Genomic DNA, 26582 nt, shown 5'->3' with positions numbered 1-26582 from the left:
TCTTTACAGCCTTTGTTTCTTAATGAGAGGCAGTTTTCTGCAACACCACTTGATGAGAGACTGAAAGGGTTGTGCTAAGACACCAAGAGATGTTTAAACTGATACCTAAAAAGTAAATCTCATCAGTTACAGATATCAGTGGAATTGAACAGGCTTGATCACAAAACCAGAGGAAGTAACTGCAGCTAGTATCAAGTTTCTTGCAGCCAATTACCTCATCCCCTCTACACCAACAGAAGAGTTTGCTGTTTTTCTCCTTTATGACACAGGGCAGATCCTCTGGCAGGATGCAATTCTTCACTTTTGAATTCAGTAACTGAAAGACTGACTTGAAACTTGAGCCATGGCATGACATGTAATAGTGCTGTGACAGCCATGTCAAAATATGCTCAAATAACATGATCAAAGTGCCATTTCAGAGATTTCATGTAAAATGGCTTTCTCTATTTAGATCAATCTGCTTTCTGTAGCATACATATAGCACTACAAGCCATTTTAATAATCACTTGAATTAGAATTTTTTCTGTCTTTATCTACCTAAGCAATACTAAAGAATAGTCATACAGGAAGGAATACATTATTTAAAGCAATGCTTGCTAGAAAAATGCTATTAATAGGAGTTAAACCATAGCTCACTCTGCAACTAGTCTGTCCTGTTACATTATGGCAAGCAAAACAAGCCATATTAATTTCAGAAAAAAAAATGAAAGCTATTTCCATCACAACTTTTTTACTAATTTAAAACAGATGGCTTAACATAAGATGAGAATGAAAGAAGTGGGAATGTTTGCAGCACAAAACCAAAGCAGCATTTAAAATCAAACTCATCTTTTGAAGGTAATCACATACCAGGTGCTATGATGGATTTTACTCATTCATTTACTTAAAAACATTCACAACTACTGAAAAATGAAATTACAGAGTGGTGATTATAGGGTTTGTGGTGCTGCTCTAGGAAGCTTTCATAAAGCACCTGTTCGTCCTTTCAAAGAGGAATATTCATTATTTTCAATACTACATATTTATTACATTGTTTATTAAGAGTTTCCCACTAAGTTTTTTTGGTAATTACCTTAAAATTGGTTACTGAACAAGTACTCTGTAAGGTCAAGTGACTGCTTATCTGCAGCAGCCTTGACATTTACTCCAGACTCCACTTAGCAGTTCTGTTGAATGAGAATATGTCACAAAACAAAAACAAAAATAAAAACCCCAAACAAACTTCCCCCCAAAAAAGAGTCAGGAGCAGCTCATCCAGGTTTTTACTTTTGTCCATGAAACTGTGAGATGACAAAACCCAGTTTAGTTGCATTTTTTTATCCTGTTAAGATTGAATTTCAAAACACTCCAGTGAAAGAAATTTGCCAAATTTGCAGTTCTGGAATAATTACCATCTTCAAGCTGGAAAAAGCTATTATAACTCAAAAGCAACTCATTAACTTTATTAATGTTCATGTGACCCTTATTTGCAACAGTTTTAACTCTCAAAGGGAAACACTGAGAATGAACATCTGACATCCACCTGCTGAACTGACACTCCTTTCTCCATTTTTTTCTCTTTAGGCTGATAAATAGCACAGCTTCTTTTCAAAATAAACCCTACACATGGCTTTGCATGAAGAGCAGTATGAGACACTGACTGCATCTGCAAACATCTCAATTGCAAAAGTTGGGAAAAGCCTCAATATCCAGAATTTATGGTGTTTTTTTAGTCTTCACTAAACCCCAGCTCTCCATCTCAATTAAATTTAACATGACACAGGAAGTTAAGTATTCTAGCACAGGTTGGTTTGGTTTGTTTTTTTCCCCCCCACAGGTCTTGAGACAAGGACAGGAGTTATGCTTGCTTGAAAATTTTATTGACAACTGTTTGGTCCCAACACACAAAACAGCACTTGAGCCACAAAAGAAAGTGTCCAAACAAAGTAGACAGCTAAGAAAAGAAGTCTTTCTTCTCTCTCTCATTCCAAGGAAAAAAAATAGTGCATAAATTGAGGGCTTCAGTGACATTTTTTCTTTTAAACAGACATGAATCTGAAGTAGTACATTTATCTGCTAAATTAAAGAATTTCATGGTTGCAATGCTTTTAAATCTGTAAGTCACATCATTCATTTAACCCTTTGGATAAAAAAATATATTGCAATTCAATTAGCTATTTTGTTACACTATGAACACAACTTCTCAAAAGTATTATTCTATTACTTTCAAACAGCAATTTCAGCAGAATCACACATGAATCCAGATAAGATATGCTGACCTCCATATGTGGTATAACCAACACATTACTTGGATAAACACCACATTTTCCTCTGAAGCAAAAACCTGGTTTTCTTTAGTACTCCAAATGACTTGTAGCTGCATCTCATGAAAATATTATTTCAGGCTGGTCTCTTCTCCAATGCATGCTCTTCTGAAACAAAGATCTAGATTGATCACTGTCAACCTTGTCAAAATTAAGGTGAAAGCAGATTTTCTTGCATTTAACTCACTAAAAACATTCTAAGAAAACTTAGTCCTAAATTTCTTCTATAGCAATATGTCTGTAGAGGTTTACTGTGGAGTCAAAATACTGTGCCATAATGCTCAGAAAAACTTCCCAGTGTTTCTTTGCACTCACAATGGCTATAAACTCACTACTGGTAATACTTGCCTAAATATAAAAGATTTTATAACAAAATCTGACTAGTAAAATTCTGTCCATAGCCATTGTTCAGTGGCATTTCCTGTTGCTGGCTGAAAAATTAGAGCCTGTGTTCCATCCCTTGCATATTACAATAGAATCCATCTTAAAAATTACTCAGTAGGCCAGTGGAAAACTTCTAGTATAGGTTCTTTCAATACTACAAGCATTTATTTGCTGCCTGGCAAATACAACCCATTGTAAATGCCATGGTTACCCAGAATGGGTAGAAAGTCTCACACACTGGACAGTTCTGCTCACTAGAGTTAAGGTCATCCACTGACTTAGCATCTCTCCCAAAGCTGGCCCTTGCAAAAGCCAGCACAAGATACCACAAATTCAAAAAGCTGCCAAACACTAGGAGTAAGTCTTCGAATAAAAACAGACACAGCTAAAAGACAGCACATCAAAGAAAGAGCTTCCCATTTACTGAACATGCTTAAAAATAGAAAACAAGGTTAAGCAGAACAACCTTAGCATTTCCACATGTAGCTAGAACTTTCCTTACAGGTGGAAATAGCATCAATACCTTCCATCACCAACCATTTTAATAAGACCTGCTCCATTATCTGTAATTTATGCATTAGATGCATATTTCAGAATCTTCCTAACTTCATTTCTAGACACAATGAAAATGTGTGTGTCTGTATCTTATACTCATGACATCAAGACAGTCTTTTCCTTAACCAAACCCATGCCAGACAAACTAAAGATGAGGGAAGCTTAAAGCATCAGTGTCCTAGAAAAGCTCCTAAATGGAACTGAAAGCTACAGCAAAAAAACATTTAAAACAAGTTTTACACAAGACCCACAATATTCTACAGATATCTTTAGACAAAGATTTCCAATGCAGTTACAAGCCATCTGAAAAGTCAGAGAACAAGTTTCCTCTCCAGAGGACAATCTGCTCCCCTCACTCTTGGCATCCCCAGGTCAGCGAGTTAAAACTTCTCAACAGGCTTTTGAAAGACAAATCATGCATTTCATTAATACTGTCTGAAACAATACCAGTAAGCAACAGCCTATAGAATACAATATGCTACATGTATGATTACATCACCAACAAGGCTTAAAGAAAATAAAATCTGTTCCATGTTTGTTGAATTAATATTTTGCTTTTACTGAACACATTTATGAAAAACTGTAAAATTTAAGAATAATTTAACAAATGCCAGATTTTTTTTCAAAATAATAGAAAAAAATCTGCTCTGCTAACAGCTGTGTTCAGTGTAAAAGGAACAAAATCTTCACAGAATACATTAAATACAAATTAATTCCTCTAGATTTTCCATTAAAATACACATGGGTTAACAAACAGCTTTACTTTGTGCACAGTCCATAGGTATTTGTCTTTCACACTAAAAAGAAAGAGTTAAAGCTTGGTTACAGGTGCAAGTGAGAAGTTGGCTGCCAATTTGACCTTGTTTTTGTGTTGCTTTTTGGCTGGGCTGTCCGTTGCTTCTTTGTTTACTGGGGTTTCAGAGGACTGACAGGGAGGCACTGAAGCATTCTCTGTGGTGTCAGACACCACAGAACCAGAGATCAGCTTTTCTTGAGCTGTGGTAACAACTCTCTGTTTTTCTTCTTCTGTTAAAATCATTATCTCTAAAATAAATAAGAGAACTCAATTTACTGATGCTCTGTTTTGGTAAAAAAAAAGAATATTTCTCTGCTGTTAGGCAATAAAACACTTAAAAAAACTCAGCCTTATTTGAAGCAACAAAAGGAGGCAAACTCTCACCTGGGAGGGGTGCAGGACGTTCCTCAAACTGAATGAGGTCTGCAGACTCAAGAACCACGGGATCAGGTCTCAGCTGGGGGGATGGCAGGCAGGAAGGTACCGGCTCACACAGGAGATCAACGGGAGATGTGTTTGTGAGGCAAAGGAGTTCTTGCTCTGTTTGATTAGAAACTACAAAAATAAAGGAACATCTTTCAGAGCATCTGTAAGCTGTGAAGGTGTCACTACTGTCACAGGTAAATGTAAAGTCTCCAGATGCAAGTCTGAGGATCTGAGAACTATGCTCTATTTGAAATACTAACATCAAACTAATTTAATTAATGCAAATTAATCTCCGCTTCATTTGCTGCATCAAGAGCAAGTAAATTCTCATGAGAACACAGGAGACACTGCTAGCAGAAGCTGCTGTTGACCCTCCTTTCTCATTAGCTTCATGTCTATAGACTTAAATATCCACCAAATCCCTGGGAAGCAGCACCCAGCAGCTCTCTCCCCCTCTATATACATACACACATTTACAGACTAACAGCTCAGGACAAGCCTACACAAACTCAGAAGTTCAACAAGCTTTCAAGCCAAAATGCATATTTACACAAGTTAAGATTTACCAACTCACCTTTCTCCATGGTGCTTCAATTACTCTGCTTATTTTCCCTAAGACAATAAATTTCTTATATAAAGCAATTTTGCATTACCATTGCTAGGCTTTCCTAGATTTAGCTCCATTGATGAAGTGGATCCTTGAGTCTCCATAATATGCCCATTATTGTCAGTCAGTTGATTTCCATGATCATCTACATGATCAGCAGGGGGGAAACTAGGTGAGCTAAAACGAGCTACAAAAAGGCAAGGTAATTTGGTTAGTTTACTCAAGCTGCCTCTTAAAATAAAAGAAAACTAAGATACTGCTCAGAATTGAAATGGCTTACTTTTCATATCATTCTTCAGGACTACAATTCTCTTATGGCCATGTCCTTTAATCCAGACCACCTATTAAGAAGGAAGCAGAATTGAACATCACCACATGCTAAACTCAAAGCATTTGCTCACTGCCTTTCATCCAGCTTTGCACTGACATGATTTCTAACAGTAAGCTAAATCACATTGCTAATTTGCACTACACTATCCAAGTAAAGGCTCAAAGTAATTTATATCAAAGGCAAACTATAGTGCCAGAAAATATTCAAAATAAATGTAAATGAAACAAAATGTTTAAACATGGAGCTGAAAAATTCCTTTTTGTCACTCTTCAGAAAGACTGGCTTACTTAAAGGAAAAATGATAGCCACAAACTAAGTCCCAAATTATCCCAGAGTGCTTAGGATATGTGGATGACAAGAACATGGCACTTGTGACAAGGTCCCAGAATTCTTCACTCCCAAAACCAATAATGCACTCTGATCAAAATGAGGGTTCAGTACTGTACAACCATTCATCCACACAGACAGAAAATCAATTCTCTCACTTAGAGATGCCAGGGATGTTTACAGCCCTACTAGGAATAGTTCTTAAGCAAAATTTCCCCAAAGCATGTGTGCTGGTTTATTCTCTTTTTCTTTTCCAGATTTCTCACAAGTGTATAAAAACACGACTGGCATAAGCTTCCCTGATGAAGGCAAATATTCCAGTACTTCACCCCAACTAAGAGAGACTGTGGTTGTGTAACTACTTTTAATACATGCAGAAATCTGAATGTAATTGTGCAAAACTGAGTTCTTCACACCTGTGGAATTGCTCCCAAGAGCTCTTCTAAATTATTGCATCCATATGCTTTAGGCTGCAGCACTTCTCCTGTGTATTTGCTGTATGCTACTGGGAACTCGTGAAGAAAAATTTGCTGATAATGGTAGGTGTGAAGTAAGGACCTCACATTCTTTGCAAAAACATACAGATTTGTAAGCTTGACATATTCTTCTGCTGCACCATTGGTAAAAACCTAGCAGAAAAAGATAAAAGAGAAAGAATTAAGTTGAGCCCACACTTCCATAGCCTCTAGACAATGGCTTTTCAAACACATTACAAAGGCAAGAGCTCACACACCTCAACCAAGTAAGGCAGACTCTTCAGGAGTTCAGTTAAGGTCATAAATCCATATTCACATGGATTAAGTGAAGTACTGTGGACTGTTTCATAATGCTGCTTAAGCTGCTCAACTGAGAGCAAGGATGTTCCATCCCAGGACATCAGCAAGACCAGCAACTGGGCAGTCAGAGTCCGCAGAGATTTTCTATTTATCAGCTGAATTTGCTTGCCAGATTCTGTGTCAACCACCTACAAAAATTTATTGGGAAAGAGGTTAAGGACACAAGAGACTGAATTAAAAAAAGATGGATATCTGGGGTTCATTTAAGCATAGCTGTATCTGATATTCCCCTAGCCAAAATCTCACAAAATCAAGCACCCTATTACATGGAAATATTTAAATACACAAAATCTGTACAGCTGTGCAGTAGCTTCTTTCCACTGGCAGGTAGGATCTATTCTTTGTTACAAGCCAGTTGGTCCTATCTGAACTCCAGCCTAACACCAGATGCTAAGTCACCACAACTGAAACAACTAAACCAATGTGCCCACATCCATGTAATTGCAACCTCTTTTCCACTGGCATAGAAGACCACCAATATATTTACATTCAAGGTCAAAGTCTCAAACCACAGCTAAAAGAAAAAAAGGAATTGAAAGCATTAGAAGACTAAAAACTACCACAGTTATCAGAAAACTTTTCTACAGATGGGAGGAAAAACAATTTGTACTATTAAAATAAGTACTAGAATAGAATCTTCTGCTTTTTACTTATTTACTAAATAAACATGAATATTTCCAGAGAATACTATAAGATTACAAGAGAACATAGAGAACATAACAGGAACATAGAAACTATATTTAAAACCCTTTTGGAATTTCCCCTTCCTGACTTAACGCTGAACTCCAGAAACATTTCATTACACGTAGAGCCACATCCTGTGAGACAAAACTCCTTAACACAACCCTCCACACACCCCAGAGGGATGACTGCCAGGGCCAAAGGGTTACCTTCACAACATGGCAGAGTTTCTGCATGAGGGCTGGCACGGAGCTGACGTCGAAGTCGTGCAGGCGCAGGGCGTAGCCGAAGGTTTTGCTGTACTCGGGCAGCAGATCCGCCAGCAGCAGGGAATTGTCCTTCTGAGCCCGCAGCAGCTTCACCAACTGGGCAGCCACTGCCTTCACCTGCTCCACCTCTGTCAGGGCGAGAATCTTCTCCTCCCCACACTCCAGTACCTACAGAACACAAGTGACACTTGGCTGAGGGGATTGATGCAGTCTGGATGAACAGTGTAAGCTGAAGCTCAAACTCAGAGCCTGCAGGCAGGCATCTCAGCCACCTCAAAAGCTGTTTGAACAGCAAGCAAAACCACCTAACTTCTGAAATACAACAAAACAAGCAGTGAAATAGTTAACCTTTAAGCAAGTTGAACACAACTATAATAAAACTTACCTTCAATTTTGAGACACTTAACTTTGTTTCTGTTTGTTAACAAATAGCCTCCTGAATGTGCTCAAAATCACAGACCATTTTACCCAAATAGCATTAATATTTTTTTTAAATACAGCTGTCTAAACATTACAGGTACAGAGTTTACAACTCATAGTAAAGTTTATGAGAAATATAACCCCTGCTGAAACAGTTGTATACATTCCAGAAAAATGCTTTAGTCCAGCTTATGATTTTGGAAAACTTACAAGTAAGACATCTGGTATGGCTTCAAAGAGTTCAAGTAGTTTTGTAAACCCATAGTAAGCGAGTTTGCACTGGCGCCCAAAGTGGTGGTGGTAACAAGGAATAAATTTATTGAAGGGCATTCGAAAGTGGGGCTGGTGCCGCAGCAGATCCACCACCTCCTTGGAAAACTGCTTGGTTCTCTCAATTTCCTCCTGGGTACGTTCTGAAATGTAAAGTAACAAAGGAAGAGCTACATCAGAGAATGCTTATGAAATGTGACAGAATACAACAAGCAAACACAATGGTTGGTTTTCAGCATGATCACGTATTATGCCAAGTCACTTTTCTTCTACCACTGAGACCTTTACCAGGCTTACATGTTCAGAAGTCCAAAATAGTTACCAGGCCTTTAGAAGGTTTTTAAATAACCAAATATGTTGGCATTTTTTTCCTGTATGGAAACAATTCACTACCTAAACATTCCACAGAAAGCATCACTACATGCAGAAGTAGTAACATTATTTTATGGCTTTTGTCACCTGTCTTCTTGTCTGTTCTATTACAAGTGTTCAGAGAACGACATTCTTGATTTGCTAGAACTTAGCAACTTAGTTATAATGGTAGAAACAGAATTGTAAAAAAAATCCAAGTCACTCCTACACATTTACTAAAGCTTTAGAATAGTCAAAGAATAATCTATTTAGAAACAGCACAAGAAAGTTTCATGGACATACCTCTTTTAGGAATACAAATCACCATTTCATTGTCTTGTTGTGACAAACAGATGGTTGTATCTGGAATTTCTGATATAATATCAGCCAGTTCACACACTCCATACTCAGTAACATCCCAATCCTTAGAGAAACACCTGAAAGTTTTAAAAAATTGTGTATAATACAAGTATTAAAGCATGCTGTGTAGGCAAAAAAATAAGTTTTTTGGAGAGCTGAGAAAGTAAGCCCCAAATCCTAAAAAACATAAGGACAATTTCCACACTGGCAATAACACTATCCTGGGAAACAAAGGGAACTAGAAATCCATTCTAGCCAGAGAAATAAGACTTACTGTCATGTGAACAGTGTAACAAAGAACAGTGGTTTTAAGTGCTTTAGGAAAAGTGTAATTACCCTGTGCATACAGCTCCAGCTGGCTACACATCCAATGGTCTGTATTGGCTTAACAGTTACAGCCATACACTCTTAAACAAGAGCAGGTCTCAAGAGAAGGCAAAAACCATCTCCTGGAAAATACTATATTAAGCCTCCCAATACTGTGTAATATATGAAAATGCATTTTATTCTTCCCACTTCTCCAACCAAAACCTCTCAGGAGCAAGAACACTTCACAAACACTCTTATTCAACAAACAGCCAGTGCTGACTCTACATTAAGTAGATTTATAAACAACCAATGATATATTTTTGCCAAGACTGGAAATAGCAAAGTGTACTCCCAAGAAGGAGCTGTTAGCACATGACTGCACACACACAAAGGTAGATTCACAGGTAGCTCTAAGATGCCATGGTTTGTTTAAAGCATGTAACTATTACTTTCCATCTTCCTATTAAAAAAGCATCAATCTTGGTTCTTAAAAAAACCAAATAAAACCGTACTTTTTACAATGCTAGCACAGAATGTTACAGATAGGTATTACTCCTCATTTTTGCCACTGTTAGATGTAGTTAAAGTAGTAAAAGTAGCTCCTGACAGTTAATCTATTCATTTTCTATTTCCTTCTGAAGAAAGCCTAACACAAAATTTTCCCTTTACTGTTCACGTTAACATGCCATGAACTGCTTGTTTAAACCCAACCTTGCAGTCACAGTTTCTAAGAGAACTAATGAAATACAATAGCCCATTTCCAACCCCAATTAAGTTAAATGAACCTAAAGTATTAAAAGAAGCAGTAAAATATGGCAGAGAGCTTTTAGTTTTTGTTTTCACTGGAAGTTGGAACTTCCACATTGCAATGAAAAGGCAATGTAGTTGCCACAGTTCTGTACTGAGATTTTAAGGTGCTGTCTCCTCCTGTACTAGGTATTAAAATCATTAATACACAGGCCCTGCACAGCTGTTCTTGTTTCATCAGGGTAACTTACCAGTGATAAGCTTGCAAGAATTCCCTCACAATAACTTGCTTACTGGCCTGGGATTTGAGCAGCTTCAGTAAATCTTGAGTGAAGCGCTTCACTTGAGCTCTGTGTGTCAGTGTTAACAAGCGTTTGGAACCCATGCCAAGAATCTGGAAAAAAACTGGATTTGGTCACTCATATCCAGCACCCTCAGTAAAAGGAACTTAAAAGCCAATATTAGTATAGGTAGGCTGGAAAAAAATAAAGTAATAGAGACAGCATCTGGAATGGCAGCCTCATGAGGCCACCCACTTTCTGCACTAAGAACTATGCCCTGGAGAAATTCAATACTTCATCCATGAGTGCTACTGCAACTTCTACACATTTGTATTGGTTATTTAAAAATCCCACAACTGACTGGTGTTCAAAGTTGTAAGCAAACGTGATCACAGGGGTTTTGTAGTAAGGTCACATGACTTATTTCTCACAGAAATCCCTTCAAGCCCCAGGCTACACATCTCAGCCCAACTCATGAGCACTCAGCATTGGCAGTGTTCTTATGCTGCACACAGCACAATTAAAAGCTTTTTCCCCAAGTACCAGCCACAGGTTAAAAGCAGCTTCAAACTTCCTGAGGCTTCCCCAGTAGTTGTTTTGAAAGGGTGGGCACAGAAACAGCATCTCAATAAAAACCACACCCACCAAGGTTCAGTCAACCAGCCCTTTCAAAGGGCACTAGGCAATTAGCCACCATCTATTCTACAGCAGCAACCAGGAATTGAGACGGCTGCAGCTCCAATCCCCCAGGTGAGAGTGGCCAGTACCACATCACTCACCTGCAGTACGTGAGGCACTGCTTCCAGCAGCTCCATTAATTTGGAATAGCCATAATCAGACACTCTGCATTGCTTTGCAAAGTGGTGGTGGTAGGTTGGGATAAATTTGCTGACAGGGATGACACAGGATGGTTGGCTCTTGAGCAGATCTATCACCTCTCGACTGAACTGGATGAGCTGGGGATTACCTACAGGGCTCTTGGAACGCAGAAGCCAAGGATCTACAAACAAAAAAATCATATTACTGTACCTTTCACAAGTATTCTTCTACTAAACACTGCACTTTAATTATGGATTGAAGCTACAGCATAGGAGAAAAATATGAACATTCAAGCTGAAAGTTTCTCCTAATAAAAAGCTTAACAATTATACATGCTTATTTTATTAGTAGAACTTAATAGCTTAACTCATTTTTAGGCTAAAAAATTAAGACAAAAGGTTTTAAGCAGAAGTATTTACCTGCAGTAGGAGGTGGTGGTTTGTTATGAATCCATTTGATAACTTTAATGCCGTTTTGGGCAGTGGCAATGTTAACTCCAGGAACACAGGTAATCAGATGCTCTAAGGGAACACCACCTTGGCCTTCTGGCACCATTTCAAGATCATTGAACTCTGACATGTAACAATCTGGAAAACTAGGGAGGAAAAAAAAGCTTCCATTATACACTAAAATATCACTGTAATAATTGTCCTAAAAATATTATTTTGAGGCACTTCATGAATAAGACTTCAATAGGTTATGACACATTACAGAAATCTTCATAAAATGCATAAAGTGTGCATATATAGGTGTACTGTTTTTGGTGAACAAGAATTTTAAAGTGATCACTTCATAGTGTATTCATTTACTATAAAGGACATCATTTAGTGTAAGAACTGAGTTTATACACAATGGGTAATTCCTAAAAAGTTTTAAGTCTTCAACCTATCAGACCTTACTAAAAATAGAAATTAAAATACTTTACCTTAGTAAAGGCACAGTACCCTCATGTGTCTGTAGAAGACTGTGAACTTGGGGAGCAAATGTCTTCAGAGACAAAACCACAAAAGGAATTCGATAAGAATCTGGATCAAACTCATGTTCACTGCAAAAATAAGAAGTTCAGAGTTTTAACACAGTATCTGTGCTCACCTAGATAGTAAACATTCTACCATATGCACACAATATACTGGTGTGACAATAGCACTTGTAGTACAGTACAAGCAACTTTCATAACTTTCCCCTAGCAGTAATACAGCTACAGCAAATCTGCAGAAGTAACATTTAGAAGGCCATATTTTTAATACCTATTAAAACTTTCAAATTAAATTTTAGCAGCACATACCAGGCAGTTAACAATGAACACCTAATAGCTGTTCTACTAGCATAACCTGGTAGCTGTTGAATTAAACAAAAAACTTCATACATGGCTTCAAGAAACCTGCAACTCACTATGAATCACTTACTAAATATACCTGGAGGACAAAGAAGAATGATCAGCTACAATCACAAAATGAAATTCAGGTAACAGAAGTCTCTAATATGTAAAACCTTCCTACATAATCAGAGGAATGCAGGGAACCTTCCAGCTTCCATTAAAGAGGTGTTCAATCCTGGCAGCTGTGCCAGAACACAATCACCTTACCTGGACACAGCAACCCATGAGAAGTGCCTAGAAAATCCACTGGCACATCTCACTGTTTTCTGCCTTATACTTGTAAGCATATGAGAAGTGCACATGATGAGAACACACACCTCGACTTTAACATACTGCTTCACTATAAATGCTGCTCAAATATTTGTAAGATTTATAGTATTTTATACACAGCTTACATAAAGTCTTTATTCAGGCAATGCTGCTTACAAACAGGCTCGTGATATTCCAACTCTTCAAATATTATTGGGCTACAGTTTGCTGAGGAGCCATCGTGTGACTGTGAGGATCCCAAGGGGCTCTGCCTGGCTTGGCTGCTGGGCAGGAGGCACACGAGCCTCCCAGTGCCCTGGTCACGGATGGCCACGGTGTCTGTGAGCTTGTACAAGTCTGACACAATCAGCTTTCGGCCAAACCTAAAACGGAGGAGATGACAAAGTGCCTTTATTTCAAAGACAATGCTGTAACCCTGTAACCTGCCTTTTTTGTTCAATAAACTAAAATATGCTAGGAACTATTCAATGCAATATGTTAAGGTAACTAACCTATTCAACCAATGCAGAAGAATTGAATAAAATACTGAAAGCAAAACCCTCTAAAAAAAAAAAAAAAGGCCAGTTTTGCCATCATTGCCTCTGGGTACAAAATATGCTACAGCACCTAAGAACAAAAATGCATAATTCTCTACTCTGCTACTCTAAGTCACTGCAAACAACTATATACCATCAGATTTTTTTTAGAAGCACTGGAGAGGAAATCACCAGGAACTTACTTTTTTTCATAGATTTCTGTGAATTTGAACACAGGCAAGCAACAAGCAGGTGCATCCTGCAGAATGGACATAGCTTCTGAGCTGTAAGAGAAGTTTTGCAGCATTAGCACAAAATTAATCTGCTGTTATTAGACTCCAGCCTAAATTAGTGACATGTTTACAGATGCAGTTTATGAACTATAAATAAAACAGAATAAAGTGCGTTCCCTTCCATTCCAGCACTACAGAAGTTGTCATTTTAGATCAGGGAGTGCAAGTAGTAACATTTTTGCTAATTCAGACCACATCTCTGAAGGAGTTGCATCTTTCATAGGTGGTGCTAAAATCCAAGCATCTATAAAATGCAACAAAGCTGCAGCATTAGAAGTTACCAGCCTGGTCATTACATTACAAACTTTGAACAGGTAAGAATGAAATAAAGCTGTAAATGGTACAATGGCAAGTAGCACACAATTGTAGAATACTCTACAGTCCAAGCACTAGTTTCATTCCATGAATAAATCATGACAGCTTTTTTCCTAATGCTTTCTTTCAGTAAGAAAGAACCCCCAGACGTGTATTCTCACTAGTATCAGCACTCTTAAGTTGTATCATGTTCCATGTAGCAAATGAAATGCTGCTGGTGTTGCTCTCAAAAACTAAATTCATACACACTTTCTTGGCAGAAAGAAGAAATAAAGATGCCCAGTGTAATCTCAACTCAGTAGCACAAATTAAGTTAAAGGTATGAGTATTATGCAAGAATAGTGGAGCAGCTATTAAACCCTCTTAAACAGAGATCTAAGTCTTCAGACAGAACTTGGAATATAAGCAGGGTAGAAATGCTAAACTAAAAATCAGCCTAGTTGCATTTAATACATTCATCAGGTCATAGATTTTACTCTACTTCCATATTATTCCTTTAAAGCAGTATTTTAAATCCTCTCTCAGCTACTAATACATGCTAGGACAATTAAGAAGATGCCAAAGTGCTTATTACCTAAGTAGAGAGAGTGATTTACTAGCAGCTCCTGTTGCTAATGAGACCTGGATCCTCTTACTGCCAATTTTGTATCTGTGCAGACTGTTGACAGCACTGATAGCTTCTTGCAGATTTTCCATCTGAACCATAGCCTTCAGCTGGTAGTCTGTATGGGGACTGAGCTCCACACTTTTTACCTGAGAGGAAGAAAACACCTCATACATTTACACCAAAACATTAACCCAAGGCAAGTCACCACTAGAGCAGTCTTGCTTTGGCCAAGAGCCAAATATAACCAAAGGGAAGGGAGTGATGAAACACAGCCATCAGGGCAATGCAAACAAGAGCCAAGGACAATGATCATGGACTAAGGCAAGCCCATGGTATCTTATTAACACAAGCATCATCTTCTCATGTCAAGAGTATGGCAGAAAAATGCCATCCACAGATCAGACAGAAATAGGACATCTGACCTCACCTTCCATAATTGCTTTTTACCAATTCACACTTTCCTTGCTTCTGATCACTCCTGACTCAAAACAGTTTTTACTCTGATCGTTAAGCTGACATTAGAAACTCAGTTTCACAGCTTAAAAAGGTTATCCTGTTAAAGCCTAACTCTGATCCCTACATACTAATGAACCACTTAGTAAAAATTTTATATATCAAACTTCAGAATACCAGATCTATGAAGACCACACACAAATTAACCTAATACAAGTGGTTATCTGGTCTTTTTAAAGAAAAAAAAGAACAACCCCACAACCCATCCTTTTAATAAAGTTCCAAAGTCCTGCTCCAATACCCTTCTCTCTCTGCTCACCTGAGCCTAAACCACAAACATGCCCCTAAATACATAAACAGGAACTATTGTAAAAACAGATTTAATAAAAGAATTTGAGCCTTTACCTTGCCATGTTTTGAGAAGATGTCTTGTAAATTTTGCTGCAACTCTTTTCTTGATAATCTGTAATCTACATTGCTGATCTGAATGTCTGCACCATTTGCAAAGGGATCAGGGCAGTCTGTACCACTGGTATGATTCACAACATTGAATGTGAGTGGAGATGATCTATTTGAAAGGTTGGGAGACATACTCCTAGGTAAAATCAAAACATTTGAGCTGAAGCACAATTCTAATATATGCATCTCAAAGTCAGATAATAAGACACAGGTCAAGTGCATAAATACAGCACTTAAAAGGGATTTTCTCAGTACATGTGTTCAGGCAAAACAGATTCCAGCATAAGAACATCAGCTGTGAATAATCAATGTACATACAGGTGAAGTCTCACTTCCCCTCCCAAGACACACAGACACTTACCGAGATGACCAGCAACTCTGAGACATGAGTAAAGGACTGAGCTGTCTTGAGGCCGTCAACTTACTGAAAGCAGAGGGATAGCTGACCTGAAATACAGTTTCATCTTTATCTTTTTTATCTACAGGGGAATTGGTAATGCTCCTGGAAGCAGAGGTCTCTTTTCTATTTACAAATATATATAAGAAAAAGAAAAAAAGATTATGTTGCAGAATTTACATAAAAAAATGTAACTAACATCAGCATCTTTTTTTATTTTTAAACATACTTCTGACTATTTTTGGAGGACGATTCTCCTGCTCCCATTTTTTTGGTTGCCACAGACACAGAAATTGCTGCATTAGAGTTACTCTGAGGAGAGGGTATTTGTTCTCTTAAACGTTCTTGCTGGTTTTCAGTATTTCTACTGATGTTCTTTGATTCCAGGCGGCACAGCTCCTGTATGAAACAGATAAAAGGTGAGCATAAAGGAACCAGACATCCTGCCAGAGGCCTCCTTTCTGATGGAGGGCTAGATGACTGACCATTTTTTTCTTAGTAGTGTTTTCATTGGTATTTCATAACAAGGAATTTCTGATTTTCTGTGGCAGAAGACAGACTGGTAATTAGTTTAAATGTTTTGGTATACTGTAGGTCTAAGCCTACTTCTCCTTAAAACAAACAAAATGGATCACTCTAGATGTTATCATCAGAGCAAAAGTGGCTAGAATTTGAGAGCAAGTACCAGCAGTGTTTCCAAACTGATCTAAAACGTGACAGGGAGGGGGAACAAGAACCACCCTCACATTCATTGTCTGCTTCCCAAGCAGATGAACACAGCTCTCATTCAGGAATGTCACAACAAATTACAGTTATTCATTTATTAGGACTGACAAATTAAAGCAGTAACAGAAACAATGCTCAGAACACAAAGAAAAGCTAGAAGACAGAACAAGGTAGAACAATACCTGTAAACTTTTGACATTTGTGGGTTTGATAACAGATCCATGAATCTGGAATCCTCTCCCAGCAGGGCCTTTGGTACCAGCAGACTGATCATTCGAGTCTTTGTTGAGGAGGCACAGCTTCGTGTTCTTGCTAATTTTTTTGGGAGATTTGACCTTGTCAGTTCCCACAAAGCTGGAGCTTTTTGTTTCATTGATTTCTTTGTTTTTGGGAGTGAAAGACACTACAATCCTGTTACCAAAAACATCCTCATTTTCCATTCGCTTGCGAGCCCGCTCGGCACTCTCCTGGTTTAGGAAGCGAAGAATGGCACTGCTTCCAGAAATGCTCAGCACCTTCCCTCCGCAGTTGTCTGACAGACGCCTCAGGCGATTGCTGACACTTTTGCTGTCTCTGTTTGCTGGCAGATTATAGACATATAGCAGTGTATGACAAGCCTGTTAAAAGAGAGGAAGATTTTAATTTGATTATGCCAGAACACCCTCTGGTTCAAAACCAGCAGCTCTAACACCAGTTCTGGTGACCATGCCCTCCTCCCACCATCCCCATCCCATCAAGTCATTCCTTTTGCAGCACTCAATTTGTTTGAAAAACTCTCATACTAAGGTAGAGCCTCAAACTTCCATCTCAAATATAAATTAGAGTTGGAATAGACTACAGAGTCCTTGATCAATGGATCAATACCTGATCAATTCTCCAGATGAGAAAGCACCATTAACTATTCAATAACCTATATATTCAATACATGCATGTGAAAGCATAGGTCAGGAAGTTATTTCAAGAAAGAAGTCATGAGTGCTGTACAAAGACAATACAACATAGCCAGAGGGAATCACCAAGGAAGGCAAAAACCCAAGTAAAGGCACAATCACTCAAAACTTAAGAATGCATCACTAAGATGTCTTAATGCACAACTAAGTTCTTACCCAAACTTCCTGCAAAGGAAAGAAAAGCATGTAACATACACTATCTGGTCAAATATTTATTGGTAAGAATGTGCCTTTACTATTTCACTTTTTAGTTAACTACTTTTTCATTTAGTATTTCATTCTTCCTGCCTGAAAGCAGAAAGCAAACATTCCCATGGTAGTAAATGAAGTATAGACAGTGGCCAAATAGACAGCAGACAACATTCCCCATCATAATTGACACACACAGTTTCAGCATGCTCTCCTCCTAAATTACAACAAAGCTGCTATTTGACATTTGGAAATGTCTGTTGCATCAAGAATTAAAATCTTTACCGGCATTTTCAGTGGTAACCTTGGTGGCAAGTCTGAAATAAATTCTTCAAAACAAATAAGTTCATGGGCATGATGTAAGAGTGCTTCTGAAGCTTGGTTTTTATGTACCAAAATGATTCTGAAACCATGTCGATGTCTTAGGTCACTCAGCTCCAAAGCAAAGTTCACATCCGCTGGAGGGGAAAAAGTGAAATAGGCAAGGAAACACTTAAAATCTAAAAAATATGATTGAAGGAAAAAACCCACAAATCTCACTCATCCAGTTCTATTTCTCATTGGAAATTTCCAATGAAAAAGCAGCAACAGCTACAAGGCTTCTAAGACATTATTTAAATCAGCAGTTCACATTCAGTCTCAAGACAAGGGCTTCCTTTTAACAGTAGCTTGTAACAATTCATCAGCAGGGCACTGGACTGGTACTGGGTATTTCCATAGCAAGCTTTTGTTCAGCTTTAGGGAGAAAACCAAAGCCAACACATATCAATTCAATAGTTGAGTGCATTGCAGCTTTAACTGTATAATATATAATATGCTGCTATGAGAATTAAAAACACACATTTTGCTCAGACCATAAATACAACTCCATGAGTTTTAATTTATGAGCTTCCTGCTGAAGCTAACTTTAGACAGTCACACACATACCTACTGACACTCAAAAAAGCATCAAGTCATAACAGTGACCTAACAGAGCCAAGTTCTCATCTTACTGTCCCTGCTTTCCTTGGCTGCCACTGACATTAAGACTTCTTCAATAATTCAGTTAAAGCTGGTTCTAAACACCACCTTTGGTAATCAAAATAGTGCCATATGTAAAAATACTAAGTAAGAGAGGAACTGAAGCCAGCACTGTAGCTGAGTACCACAAAGACTTACTTGACACAAGAACCACGGTGGCAGGTGCAGTGTGTGTATCAGCAAATCTCCTCAGACTCTGCCTGAGTTTGTCATCAGCAGCATTCTTGGCTGTAGCATTGATGTGTGCAACAGTCACCTGTAGAAATATAGATACACTTTGAAGAAAAGCTTCAATGTGAACTGCACTTATTTCAATGGAATTAAAAAAAAAAAATACAAGCTCTCACATACACTTATTTTAGGTAAATTAATACACACATGCACAGAATAGAACACACAGGGATCAAGAACTGTTCTGTGAACATTAAACTTCAACCCTAGTTGTTCAGCAATGAGTTAAGGGTGACTGCTGTTGTGTTAAGGATCACAATTCATACACCTCAAAAACATTCCAAAAAAATTGTCAACCTGTTATCATATCTACAATTTAGAGGGTGAAAATTTCTAACATAGAAACTAGCACAAAAAGTTATTAAAAAAAATCAAGAAACAGAAGGTATAAATGGAAAATGTAGTGTTAAAGGTGCTCCAAACAATACCACTAATCTACAGGTGTCCTTACCAATCAGCACAGTATTCACTAACAAAGTAAAACAGTTAATTTCACAGAAACATAGTTCTTTTAGGTTAATCATTCGGTCACAGATTTGAAGGATGACAAACTCCACAACTACATTTTACTGGATGAGATAAACACACTCTTGTGAACACTAATCTAAACCAGTTACCTATAGACAACAGAATGCAGATTCATTTTTAAAAACTATCACAGCAGCAAAAATAGAAGAAATCAGCATTAGAGACACCACTGATAAACTAAAGATGCACTAAACCCACAGAAAAAAATAAAGCTTTAATGAATATGAATAAATTTTGGCTCAAAATACACAAATTCTCAAGCAAGAACACCAAGCTGGTGTGATACCTGGCAGTTGTTTAGCTCCTGAATAACTTCTTTATTTTCTTTACTGATGTCACACACACAGATGAATTCTGCCTCTCTGTGTCCTTTAAAAAACTTCTCGCGAATCCTCTGCACAACTGCTATAGCTGAACGGCCAGTGGGAACTGAGCAGTTCTCAATATCCCAGAACACTCCAATGGGGGGCAAGTTTTCCAGAACTTGGCCTGTTATTGCAACTTCTGGGGACCCTGTGCAGGTGTAAGAACACAGCTCATTTTTATCTCCAAATACCAAAAATGTTAAATTTGGCGCAGTATGATCTTTGCACATGGGAAGCCTTATAAACAACATGCCCAGGAATAGAAATTCAGTTTTACTTTCTTAAGGAAACCAACAACCCAGTCTTAAACAAAAACTTAAGTCACTGCCAGATTAGGATAAAGATGCAAGACAACTTTGACTTCACTTTTAAGTTCTCAAACAAAAAAGCAATGTATTTAAAAAGAATTACCAAATGCCAAAAGAGACTGTCTTAAGTTGTGTAACACTTGGTGCTGTATCAGTAATAGAAGCAAAACATCGAAGGTGTTCAAATTTACATTGTGGATTAGGTAAGAAATCTAAACAAAACTGGATAAAATGACCAGTACCATGATGGTGATTACAGAAAATCAAGGCAATATAGAACTAACACAAAGTATCCTACAGCTCAGGGAAGTGAGCTATAGAGTTTTTGCTATTGCAAGCTAAGCCAGTGTGTTAGCACTCTGAAAATCTATTTAAATTTGAACTAATATTATACAATCATTGCATCCCCACAAAACAACTTGAAAAGAAACATGAGGAATGACACAGAATCCTCACAGTTCAAAAACAAGCTACAAATTAATGTTACCTGAGAATTTAAAATAAGGCATACCTGATAATCATATTTGTTTGTGTGTATGTTGGTTGTTACCCAAAATATTTACTGGAATTGCATTTGGTAAAAGACACTTCATTGGGGTGTCTCACCTTAAAAACCTTAAAATGGATGTAGTTTTAAAGTAACAGTAAAACTATCAATTTCTTAATATTCTGCGATTTTAAAGTTTATAACTTTTATACTCAATACGATTTCGTAGTTGAAACATTAACACTGTAGAAAGACCATGTAACTATTTAACACAGTATGTTCCTCTTAAGAACGCTTGAGAAAGCTCTACCTAATTATAAATGTTACACCTTTACTGCATATAGAGTGACAACAGACACTAGACTATGAAAATGCTTTTGAAGCATGGCTGAAGATCTCTTTATATGTCACCAGAACAAAAAAGCTTCCAAGTCTGCAGAATTTTTTTCTAGCTCTTCAAACAATAAAAGCAATAATAGTAAAATCAAAACTCTATGTAAACAATATAGTAAGATAGCTAAGTAGTCAAAACATGTAAAACCAACTAATGAATTTTCAGAACAGAGACAAGGTATTTTTTTTACTGTTTAGTCTTGTATGACTTTAGAGAAGTTTCCAGATAATAGTGCCATTTAAGAGAACTCTTGCTGTGCAATAGTATCTAAAAGGAGAACATCAACTAAATGGAAGTTTGAAACAAATGTGGTTTACCATATTTCTGGGGTGATTTGCCAAGGCTGCTTGCCAGTATCAAACTCTTCTCATTTCCTGTTCCTTTGGTTCCACAGCCATTACAGATTGGGATAGGAACAGGTGCAGTCTGTGCACTTGGAGGAGGAATATTTGGCCAGATTTTAGCAGCATCAACTAGGCTGTTTCTGGTTGGCTGTTGGGACAATTTTTTAGAATACATGTTCATTTAATATACAATATTAACACATGCTATTCCATGCTAGAAACACTTGGCTTCCCTTCTGCAACAAATGCCAGTTTAGATGTGCTTTACAAAGCTAACTAACAACAGTGTAATGGCATGAAAGAAGCTTCTGTCCTTCTATCCCAGCATATTCAGCTTTAGATGCAAGGGAAGATTCTACTAAACTCAACATATCAAGACATGCCACCTTTAAGTATTACTAATATGTTTCCTTTAAAAAAAACCAACAAAAACCAAATCAGAGACCTAGTACACAGAACCTGCACATGACTAGTAGGAGGTGTGGTAATTTCCAAATATATTGGATTCACCATTTAGTTCATTAAAGTGACATTTCACTTTTATATTAGAAACTTAAACTTAGAAGTTTAAGTAACAGATCTTGCAAGGTTGAATACATGATTTCACTAGAAATTCCTAGTAATATTCAAGCACAGTTCTAACAAGTCCTGAATGCCACTAAATTGGTACTAAAGTATAACTTAAAAATTTGGGTAGAGTGAACTAAGACCTATCAAACCAAACCAAGACTAGAATATCCTTGTAGCATAAGACATATTGCCTGACTTACAAATGGCTCTTTACTGATCAGCTGCTCAAGGGTACATCCTAACTGCTGTTAGCCTTTTCTCAGAGTCCCTACCATGGAACAGTTTAATTGGAGATTTGAAAGAAGTTAGAACTCCACTCGAGTACATTACAGATCCCCTGTAGGCTCACCATTGTGACAGCTCTTTTGTCTTCCCATTGCACTGATGTTACCTCAGAAAAGAGCTCAGCTCCATAAAGGCTGTCTGCACATTTAGACTGTGCATCACCAACCAGGGGGATGCAAGCCGCACCCACGGGAGCTGGTGCTTTGCTCGAGTTACACAATTTCGACACGAACCACACACCACAGTAAGGAAGGGGAAAGGTGGGGTGTACAAACCTTGCTCAAGCAGTCAGTGCAGTAGTGAGAGCCCTTCAGACACACGGGGGGCACCACGTTTAGGTGCAGAGGGTTGGCGCACACGCGTGGCGGCAGCTCCGGCTGTGCAATGTGCTCGTCCAAGTGCCCCGCAGCCCCACTCGTGAACTCGGGACAGGGGAAATAGCCAGAGGATGGGCAGCTCGGCAGGGCTGGGAACTGATGCAGCTTGTGCATGTTACCATGACAGGGCTGGAAATGGAGTTTTCCACAACAGGCCAGATGCTGACAGGAAGATACACTGTTTTCTACGCACATACCAGAGAACTCACTGGAAATTCCTGCCAAATTGCTTCTAGCTGGAGGGTTCTTCAGTGAAGATGCAGACTGATAAGCAAATCCTGACCCTACTTGACAAGTTATCGTCCCAGTGCTTTTTGAGTCTAATATTGTGCCAGGGTGAATCAGGTTCCCACCTCCACCACCACCACAATGCATTTGTGGAGTACAAGAAGAGTCAGAGCCATGAGCACAGCAGCTTACTTTGGGGCCAGGGGAAAGCTGTAATTGCTGTTGCTGAAGAGGATGAACATCGGGAAGCGGCACTGCTGGAAACAATTTAGAGCCAGCATGAGGAGATGAAGCATCCTTCAATCCTACAGCAGCTTTCTTGTTCTCCATGTAATCTTTCTGGAAAATGAAACCTCAGTTACAGTCAGGTACAAGACTAAACCAATAATTTTATAGGTTAAGAAGCACATATTTTTAGACTGTTACGATTTTACATTTAAAGTGCTATCTTTATGACTACTATTGCCTTACTGACTGAACACATAAAATACTAAGAGAACTGTGTCAGTTACATGTGCCAGCCTCGGGTATACTGGTATCAGTGGATTTTGGAAGCAACAAACCCAAAGAGCTATAATCAAATAGCAATGAGTCCGTAAGACAGAATCAGAAAAGCAGAAAACTGTTAGGCTAAGGCTGAGAGATCCCTGTTTCCTGTAAGAACAGACACAAATGGATGCGACAAAGCTTCATAATTTGCAGATATATAAGTAAACATATTTTAGTTTAAATAAATTTTTAAGTTGTAATAAAATTCTGAAAGTAATGTATTAAAAGAGTATGACTTAAATTTGAAATTACATCTAGCAAGGGGCAAAGAAGGCTAAAATTTCACAACGAAGTGATTTTTGTCTGCTCTGATTTAAAATATCAAGATTACAGGCAAAGGAACAGACAGAAGGAGAAAGTTTCTTATAATGCCAGCCGTGAAATGCAAGCAAGGTTAAAAGGAGCACAGAATAGTCAAGGTCAGTAGAGGTAATCTGCACAGAACACTGCTACAAAACTCCTGAACAACTTGTATTTTCCAAATTGAATTTAATGCATTTCCTACTACACAAAAATGAATAATTAATGACTCATTCCTCTTCACTTGATGCTACATCTCATGAAGATAAACTGCCAAAAATCTGTCTGGAACTGATTCATATACTGAATTCCAGATTATATGGCAGTTCCCTTCCTAACCTCCAACACATGAAAACAGCAACATGCTCATGTGTTTCTCTTATGTCTTTAGTTAGTCAGATTAAATGTGTCTGAATGAGTGTTACTGAATGGCTGGAGCTCACTTGCTCAAATACTACTCCTTCTAATCCTTACCCTGTGCATCTTAAATGTACAAAATTATGTATGCTAAGAAAAGGAACATTTAAAGAAATGGAAACAAGGAAAAAGTAAGACATTGTGAAGAACACTATCCACAACTGCTGTAGCTACTACATAATAATAATTCAGAGAATTCAATTTGCCTCCAAACTAAACAGATATATTGGAAGCACAACCTCCCTACTCGACTCTTCAGCAATACCTTGGCAGGGGTGCCCAGAAGCTCCTTACACACCTTTAAGGCAGCCAGCTGCATTATCCCAAACAGCTGCAGAGTAGAACCTGACAAGCAAAGCAGCTTGCCCGTTCTCACCAACGGTGGTTAGAGGGCTGTGAACACAACTGAAGGCTCTAAATCCCCAGGCAGGTTTTGTACTTACCGTGGTAGCTGCTGCCTCCTCTTCTTCCCCTCCCCACCCCCTTTCAGTCAGTACCACCACTGGAGTCAGGCCCCCATCCCCTCTGCACCGGGAGCCCAACCATTCTCTTAGGAAAAGCAGAAATTACCGTTTTCGCACCACAAGGCAAAGCCTTCTCAGCAGCAGAAAAGCAATTGGAAAGTTTCCAGAGCCATGGCTTAGCATCATTCTCTTGTCTCTGAAGCCATCCCAGTGATCTATTGCAGAGGTTCTCCGTCCTGTTTCCTTCCATCATACAGCCAAACAAAAAGGTTCAACATCCTTTCATCCCCCCTTCCTTTCATTCTTCCCACCTGCTAAGAGGAAGAAACCAAAAATCACACTTTAAATAACTTTTAAAGCAAGACCGAAAAATCAGGATGGTCTTAAGAATTCCACTACTGCTCTGTCAGTGAACCTGCATTAATTATGTTAAATTTAATTATGCCTATGGCCAAGGCCTTAACTACTGTTTTTAATAAAAGAATGTTCCTCATGACCCATAGCACAGAAGAACCAGTCTGAGGAGAAACACCTTGAAGTTCGTGGTACTAGCTGGAGTCACACAGCTGCTGACATGAAAAAGTACCCTCAAACTTTCAGCACACTCTCCTAGAAAGCAAATCCAGGAGGCAACACAGCTCAGCTGTAAATACACAACAGGTGCAACTGAACTCAGCTGAAATAATTGAGCTGCATATTCACTGTTTTGCCATTGGCTAAGAAAACCAACACACAACACAGTATTCAGCATTTAAACAGGGCTTCAAATTATGAAAATAATTTGCAAATACTTCTGCTAATCCTCAAACTGCCACACTGTACATCAATTTAACTTTAAAGAACCACAAAGCAACCTAAGGTTCAGTACCAGAAAAACTATGGTTAGCAACGAAGCCTTCTTATTCTCCAACTATGTGCTGCATTCATTAGACTACACTCCTTCCGTTTCTTTTGCATTTAACGTTAAACACAATAATGATAGAACCATTACATACCACTACATTTACCGCTGCATTGTTTCCAACCTCAAAAGAAGTTTTACTTGTTTTTTAAAGCAGAAGTATTTATTCATGCGAATCCTAGCTTTCCAGAAATTATACTGCATACAACATCAAGTTCATCAAGTTTTACAACTCTAGAGAACGTTACTTTTGAATGTGTCTGATAGCAGCGGTTAATTCAGAATTAAAACGGTAACTGAGAAGAGTAAGCGTTACATTAACCACACACACCCGCGCCTTTCCCCTTTGCGTCCCGAGGCTCCCGGAGCGCTTCCAGCCCGACCCTCCCCACGCCGCCCCACCGGCCCCAGAGCGCCGCAAGGCTCCGGCCGCCCCGGGCCGAGGCCGCCGCGGCTCCGGCCGCAGGACAGCCCGTGCCGTGCGGGGCCGGTCCTTGGCTACCGCAGCAGTGCCGTGCTGCCAGGGGCCCGGCCGTGCCCCCCCGGCCGCCTCACCTGCGCCGGCCCCGCCGCCCCGCGCCCGCCGCCGCCGCGGCCCCTCCGGCCCTTTGTTGTCCTCCCTCCTCCCGCTCCGCTCCTTCTGCCGTCAAGCACCGCCCCACGCCGCAAAGCAACGCGCTGCCGCAAAGCCGGCTGTCGTAACGCCCCGCACCCGCCTCCTTTAAAGCGGCGGCCTTGAGGCGGGCCCGGAGGCGTGCGAGGGTGGTAAAAAACACATAGGGTGAAACACTCACAAATCCTCACAACACAGTGCTCAAGCCATAGCATGAATGTATAAAAGTGTCTGCAGCGAGGGCTCAGAGCAGGGGCTCTGGTCCCTGAGGCCCAGTCATAGACAGGAGGAACGGGCAGGAACTGATGCCCAGGAAGTTCCACCTGAACACGAGGAAGAATTTCTTCCCTGTGAGTGACCGAGCACTGGGACACAATGTCCAGAGAGGCTGTGGAGTCTCCCTCGCTGGAGATATTCCAGAGCCAGGGAGGTGGGACCAGGTGACCTCCTGTGGTCCTTTCCAAAGGGACCCATTCCGTGGTTCGGTCACAGCAGGGTGTTAGAACAATGGAGGATCGCAATGTCCCTAGGAGCAGAACGCTACAAATCCTTATTTCCTTGACAACTGATTGTTTAA

At 39.1% G+C, this 26582-nt stretch overlaps 1 protein-coding gene across 1 annotated transcript; it reads right to left on the bottom strand.

The window, feature by feature from the left end:
• Positions 1-1837: 1837 nt before the first annotated feature.
• On the bottom strand, positions 1838-25965 carry MARF1 (meiosis regulator and mRNA stability factor 1). Its single transcript, XM_014895193.2, has 27 exons — positions 25948-25965; positions 24598-24805; positions 22432-23100; positions 21275-21449; positions 19690-19916; positions 18783-18900; positions 17910-18082; positions 16668-17102; positions 15989-16158; positions 15724-15885; positions 15309-15498; positions 14418-14596; positions 13439-13519; positions 12846-13082; positions 11998-12117; positions 11492-11667; positions 11033-11253; positions 10224-10366; positions 8860-8993; positions 8146-8348; positions 7456-7683; positions 6463-6693; positions 6146-6358; positions 5352-5412; positions 5118-5258; positions 4423-4593; positions 1838-4286 (listed from the first exon to the last, which is right to left on the bottom strand). The coding sequence occupies exons 2-27, from the start codon at positions 24742-24744 to the stop codon at positions 4054-4056; spliced, it is 5238 nt and encodes a 1745-aa protein (XP_014750679.1). The 5' UTR covers positions 24745-24805; positions 25948-25965; the 3' UTR covers positions 1838-4053.
• Between the last annotated feature and the right edge of the window lie 617 nt (positions 25966-26582).

The sequence above is a fragment of the Sturnus vulgaris genome, chromosome 16, assembly GCF_052056855.1.
Source record: "Sturnus vulgaris isolate bStuVul1 chromosome 16, bStuVul1.hap1, whole genome shotgun sequence".
Classification (NCBI taxonomy): Eukaryota; Metazoa; Chordata; class Aves; order Passeriformes; family Sturnidae; genus Sturnus; species Sturnus vulgaris.
The sequence above is the reverse complement of the archived record's forward strand: the minus strand, read 5'-3'. Positions and strand labels throughout refer to the sequence as shown.

What these genes read in the sequence shown, in the direction of transcription:
- MARF1 (XM_014895193.2), bottom strand. Translation starts at nt 24,744, where the DNA reads ATGATGGAAGGAAACAGGACGGAGAACCTCTGCAATAGATCACTGGGA. An exon ending in GGTTACCACTGAAAATGCCG is followed by an intron (nt 17,103 to 17,909) that starts GTAAAGATTTTA and finishes CTCTTTTAACAG; the next exon opens with GCTTGTCATACACTGCTATA. An exon ending in TCCTCCAAAAATAGTCAGAA is followed by an intron (nt 15,886 to 15,988) that starts GTATGTTTAAAA and finishes ATTTGTAAATAG; the next exon opens with AAAAGAGACCTCTGCTTCCA.